The sequence below is a fragment of the Artibeus jamaicensis genome, unplaced genomic scaffold (genome assembly GCF_021234435.1).
Source record: "Artibeus jamaicensis isolate MK-2021 breed Jamaican fruit bat unplaced genomic scaffold, CSHL_Jam_final scaffold_614, whole genome shotgun sequence".
Lineage (NCBI taxonomy): Eukaryota > Metazoa > Chordata > Mammalia > Chiroptera > Phyllostomidae > Artibeus > Artibeus jamaicensis.
This window is the reverse complement of record NW_026522050.1, coordinates 6,168,584-6,173,939: the sequence shown is the minus strand read 5'-3', so window position 1 is coordinate 6,173,939 and position 5,356 is coordinate 6,168,584. Positions and strand designations below refer to the sequence as shown.

At 48.1% G+C, this 5,356-nt stretch overlaps 1 protein-coding gene across 1 annotated transcript; it reads right to left on the bottom strand.

Moving 5' to 3' along the window:
- Positions 1-794: 794 nt before the first annotated feature.
- Positions 795-5,043, bottom strand: LOC128626487 (60S ribosomal protein L17-like). The gene is given in 3 exon segments (XM_053659052.1): positions 795-1,047; positions 1,257-1,533; positions 4,941-5,043. Coding segments are annotated over 3 exon segments (633 nt in total).
- Positions 5,044-5,356: the final 313 nt, after the last annotated feature.

Sequence of the window (5,356 nt, the reverse complement as noted above, 5' to 3'; positions counted from 1 at the left end):
AGCTGAAGGTGAGATCAGTAAATTGAGTTTGGGCAAACTGAACCCGAGGCATCTCTGAGACGGTTCATCAGTGAGCAGCCTTTTGGTTGTCGGTGATTTCAGAAGTCAACTGAAACCAATGTAAGTGGAAGAGGGAATGCCTTGGTTTATTGACATAGCTAAAAACCCAGCGGTTCTGCTGTGGGCGTGGCTGTCTCAGTTCTCCAATGACGATTAGCCGGCATCTGTCTTTCCCCATCTCTTGCCTTCTTGTGCTTTTTGATGTTTTCACTTTAGGCAGATCCTTTCCCGTTTTCGGCTTACCATCTTCTACCAGCAATGCCACATCTCCACGGGTTCCAGTAAACATCTCAGGTCTAATCAGGACTGACTCTGATTGGACAGACACCCGTCCTGAAATCAATCACTGTGATTTAGGCTAACTCTGCTGTGGTTGGCAGCCTATAAATTGGCCCCCAGTGATCCCACTTCCTGGTAACCATACTCTTGGGTAATCCCCACCTCTTGAGTAACTTATTTCTATTTTTTGTTTGTTTTACTTTTTTGGGGAGGGGGAGAGGGAGAGAGAGAATGGGTGACGGGAGGGAGGAGAGGGAGAGAAGCATTGATATGAGAAACACTGACCGGCTGCTTCTCGCACTCATGCACCCTGACAGGGGAAGGACCCAAAACCCAGGCATGTGCCCTGACTGGGAATGGAACCAGCCAGCAAACGTTTGCTCTGTGGGCCCTGGCCCAGGCAACTGGGCATTTATTAGCATTTATTTTGTGTTGAATTTATTCCTGGGGTAAATTTATTTCTTCAGTTTCTTCTGAGATAGCTTTTTCTTCTGTGCAAACTCCTTTTCTAGTTTAGAAATGATCTGCTCTTTTTCAGGAAAGATCAGCTCCATGTGGCAGGGAGAGCTCACATTTGTGTAAATCCACCCATGGGCTCTTTGAGTTCTGGGCTGTATCTTGGGAGACTCGTTCACCTGGATATGATCATTGAACAGAGAATCTACATCTAAACCCCTAAGCTCAGCATGTTTCTCTGCATTTTTTAAACAGATTTTTTATTTATTTTTTAGAGAGGGAAAGGAAGGGAGAAAAACATCAACCAGTTGCCTCTCACACACCCCCAACTGAGAACCTGGCCCATGACCCGGGCATATTCCCTGACTGGGAATTGAACGGGCGACCTTTCAGTTTGCAGGCTGACACTCAGTCCACTAAGCCACACCAGCCATGGCTACTGTCTGCATTTTTAAGCAAAAATGTTCAGCAAAAATTCAGCACTCTTTTTCGACCTCCAACCTTGTAGCCAGTCCCACTGTTTGTCCTAGGCACACCTACTGACTCCATCCTTTTAACAGTGGAACGGTGCACGTGGCTTCTGTAAAGCGACATCCTTCAGATATGTAGTGACTCTTTGAATGTGCATACACCTGATGGCCCGGGCAGTTTCACGAGTGTTCTTCAAGTGAACACGATGATTCAAACCTCTTGACTCGCACGATTTTGTAGGGTTTTCTGGGTCAGGTGAATAGCGAACTATTTTCAGATGTCACTTCAGGCCACTTATGGGAAGAGAGCAACTTACTTCTAACCAATAGAACATGGCAATGTTGGGTTGTCACTTCTGTGTTAGGCTACAACAGATTGTGACTTCCGACTAGCCATCAGACTCTCTTGTTGAGATGGATGATGCAAGCTGCCACATTAGAGACACTCACATTGCAAGGAACTGAGGGTGGCCTTCAGCCAACAGCCACCAAAGACCTGAGGCCCGCGGTCCAAGAGCCCTTGAGGGACTGAATTCCTCCAACAGCTGTGAGAGCATGCTTGGGAGCAAATCCTTCTCCTTCACGGGAGCCTTCAGATGAGACTCCAGCCTTGAGTGATACTTTAATTGCAACCTCATGAGAGTTTATGATCAGAGGACCCAGCTAAGCCCTGCCCAGATGCCTGACCCACAGAAGCTATGGGAAAATAAATGTGTTGTCTTAAGCCACCAGGTTTTCGACTTCTTTATTACACAGCAATAGACAACTGGTACACCTGGGTGTGTGACTGTTCCTGAAGAAGCAGGTGACGTCAGCCTGATATCAGCCCTAAGGACCAAAAGCAGGGATTAAGTGTCTCTCCAAAGAGAAGTTCAAGTGTAGTTACCAGAAAGGGGATGGGATCTGGGCAGGCAAAGGCACCAGATGTCTACCTCACACAGGTATTTGGGAACCCAAGGAGGCAGCTGCAAATACACCTGGAGATGGAGATAGGGCAGTGATTCATGCACACACATGATGAGACTGTAAGAATGGGCGAAACTGCTCCCAAAGAGAGAAGGGCCAAGGGTAGATCTCTTGGGAATGGCAACAGTTAACAGGCAGATGGAAGAAGAGGCAAAGGTGATTAGGTGAGGGCAGTGGTGTAGGAAGTTGTGTTTGACGGTGGATGAATTCAGCTCATCGGTCAGTAAGATGTGTCTCAGGAGGCACGACCTTCTGTTAGTGATCTGGGCACCTTTAGTTCAGAAGTTGTATGTTTGGAAGCCACCAACATGGAAGGCTGTTAAACTGGGGCACATGGAGGATTCTGTCCAGCGAGAGAATATGGAAGGGGAAGAGGGCAAAGGCCAATTCCTTGTAGAATGTGCACATGTAGGCAGCAAGGGAAGGAAGAAGACCCACGGGAAAGGACCAGAGAAGGAATAGTCACAGAGGTAAGAAAGAGGCAATCCAATCCAGAAGCAACGGGCATTTCAAGACTAATACAGCCAAAGTAGGCAAATGCCGAAGAGAAGTTGTGTGTGATGAGGACTGAGAAAAGAAGGATGGATCAATAACGAGGAGGTCATTGGTGGTTCCAGTGGGAACATTTCAGTGGAAAATAGGGGCGGAAGCCAGACAGCATGGGTTTAAGAATAGGCAGATAGACAGACAACAGTAGTGATGACCAGAGGGAAATGGAGTGGGGTGAGGTAGAGGAGGGTATGGCAGGGGATAAATGATGTTGGAAGACTTGCCTTGGGGTGGTGAACATCCATACAATATACAGATGATGGGTCATAGAATTGTACACCTGAAACCTATATACTTTTCTTAACCAATGTCACCACAATAAATTCAATAAAAATGTAAAATAAATAACGATGGGTAGGACAGGAAGGAGAGGTGTAGAAAACCGAGTAGCATTGTGGGAACTTTCCTGGTAGGCTGTGGGAAGAGTCTGGGCTGTGTCCTCCCACTCCCTCCTCAAGGTAATTTCAGTTGCTTTTCTTGAGTTCTGTTACATCTTTCTGATAACAGGGTCCAACACTCCCCTCAAACTAGATGTTGGCAAACTTTCGTTGTAAAGAGTCAGGAAGTAGATATCCTAGGCTTTGTTTGCCGTAGGGTCTTATGGCAACCACTCAACTGTGCCTTTGTAGTATGAAAGCAGCCAGGGACAATATGTAACCAAATGAACATGAACATGGCGGTGTTCTGATGAACTTTATTTACAAAGAAGTAGGCATAGGGCAGGATTTGGCTTGTGGGCAGTAGCTTGCTTGACCCTTGCTCTAGGCTTATGGAAAGGGATTGGAGATGCAATAAATGGGGCAATTGATGAAGCAAGAATAGGATCAAGACCTCAGGGGAATGGCTTTGCCTCAGAAAGAGGGTTCTTGCATCTATCGGGGTACTGTTGCAGTCTAACTGCCTCCATGTGTGTCTGCCTTGTTCTCTTCCACTGTGAGCACCTTGGGGCCAGGAATGTTTCCCAGCCATGACTCCAGAGCCTTTCACATAGGAAGTGCTCAGTCACATACATGGTCGATGGATGCAGGACTAAGGTTGCAGGACTCTTCCCTTTTTCGTGGAAGAAGGGGACAGTGAAGAGACTCACAGGGAAGGGCCTCTATCACCTCAGTGAATCAGGAGCCACGTGGTTACCAAGTTTCCTCTGTTGACGTTTAAGCAGGAAGCCAACTCTTCTCCAGTGTTTAGGATTCAGTCCTTCCGAGAGGCAGAGGTCGTCCCATCTCACAATTACAGAATTCCAGGTGGTGTACCCAAATACAGATCTGGGTAGGACTTTGGGGACTGGGGAAGAAGGCAAAGGGGTACCTTCAAACCAGTCCTAGACTTGCTGTGGGGATAGCATGGAAGGGGAGGTTACGGCAAAGCCTGAGCACATTATAGAACTCCCAGAGGAGGGGAGGATGTGGAGGTGGGGGAGGTGGCGAGGAGCCAAATAGCTCCTGGGTAAAAATTTTTTTACACTCTTGTAACAGGTTGGACCATGCCTAACTATTCCTGGACTCCATTTTCAAGGGAAATTTCAAGGGAAATGTTCAAGACCTCGGTGCGTCCCAGTGTGCCTTCCCATCCTTGCCATTCCCCTCCATCCATCCTAGGTTCCCACTGAATTTCCAACCCATCCTGAACACATCCTGTTTCCCCGCCTTTCAGCTTTGGTGTTTGTTGCTTCCTCTCCTCGGCTTTTCTCTGTCTCCTTCCTCCTGTCCTCTAGGTCTAAGTCCTTTCTGTTCTTAAGTCTTAGATGCCATTTCCTCCAGGAAGACTTCTTAGACTCTATTCTCTGTGGGGAGTAGGCCATCCCTCCTCGGAACTCTTTATTTGCCTGTTGTCACAGGAAAGCCATTTAGTCATAACCGCCTAGTAGTAAAGAAGTATTGAGAACAAAAGCCAGTCCCGGGCAGCTCTGTCTTCTCCTCTCCATAGCACGTTACCCAGGCCCTGGGGACACGGGGATGGGACAAACACTGTACAAGCTCGGGCTGGTGCAGCATCCCCTTTAGCAGCTCCCTGTGGCAGTTCTCTTTCTGCTGGGTTAGGGCCCTGAATGCACCGTCCTAGCCTGTAGCTACTAGAAGCCTGATTCTCCTCTTAGTAGTCTAGGCCCCTGGCTAATTCTACTTCCTGGTCAGTCTAAGGATAAGCCAGAGCACTCTTTACCTGCTGCACAGCCTCCTCCCCTCATTGTGTGGGATGCCACAAGGAAGAGGGATCCCTCAACCACACCAGGATCTGGGCTGTCCATGTCCTTGTAGCCTGGCATACCCCGGAGCTCTGGGTTTTCACGTGCTGGTCAGAGAGCCTGGTTGGCCCTCCCGTGGAGCTGGCTGTTCTTTGGTGTCAGCCGTGCTGGCTGATTTCAACCCCAGTTCACATTCGGTTTGGGTCAGAGAAGTACACTTCATGAATGAACCTAGTGATGTACATGTGTGTGCGTATGTAGAGCCACGAAGAGATGTACTAAGTTTATAGGTGCATGTTAACTCGTAAGCGAATACAACTGGCTTCTTGCCCTTGGGCAAGTGACGCCCCCTCTCCTTTCACCACGTCAATATCTTGGTTTCTGTCCTTGAAAA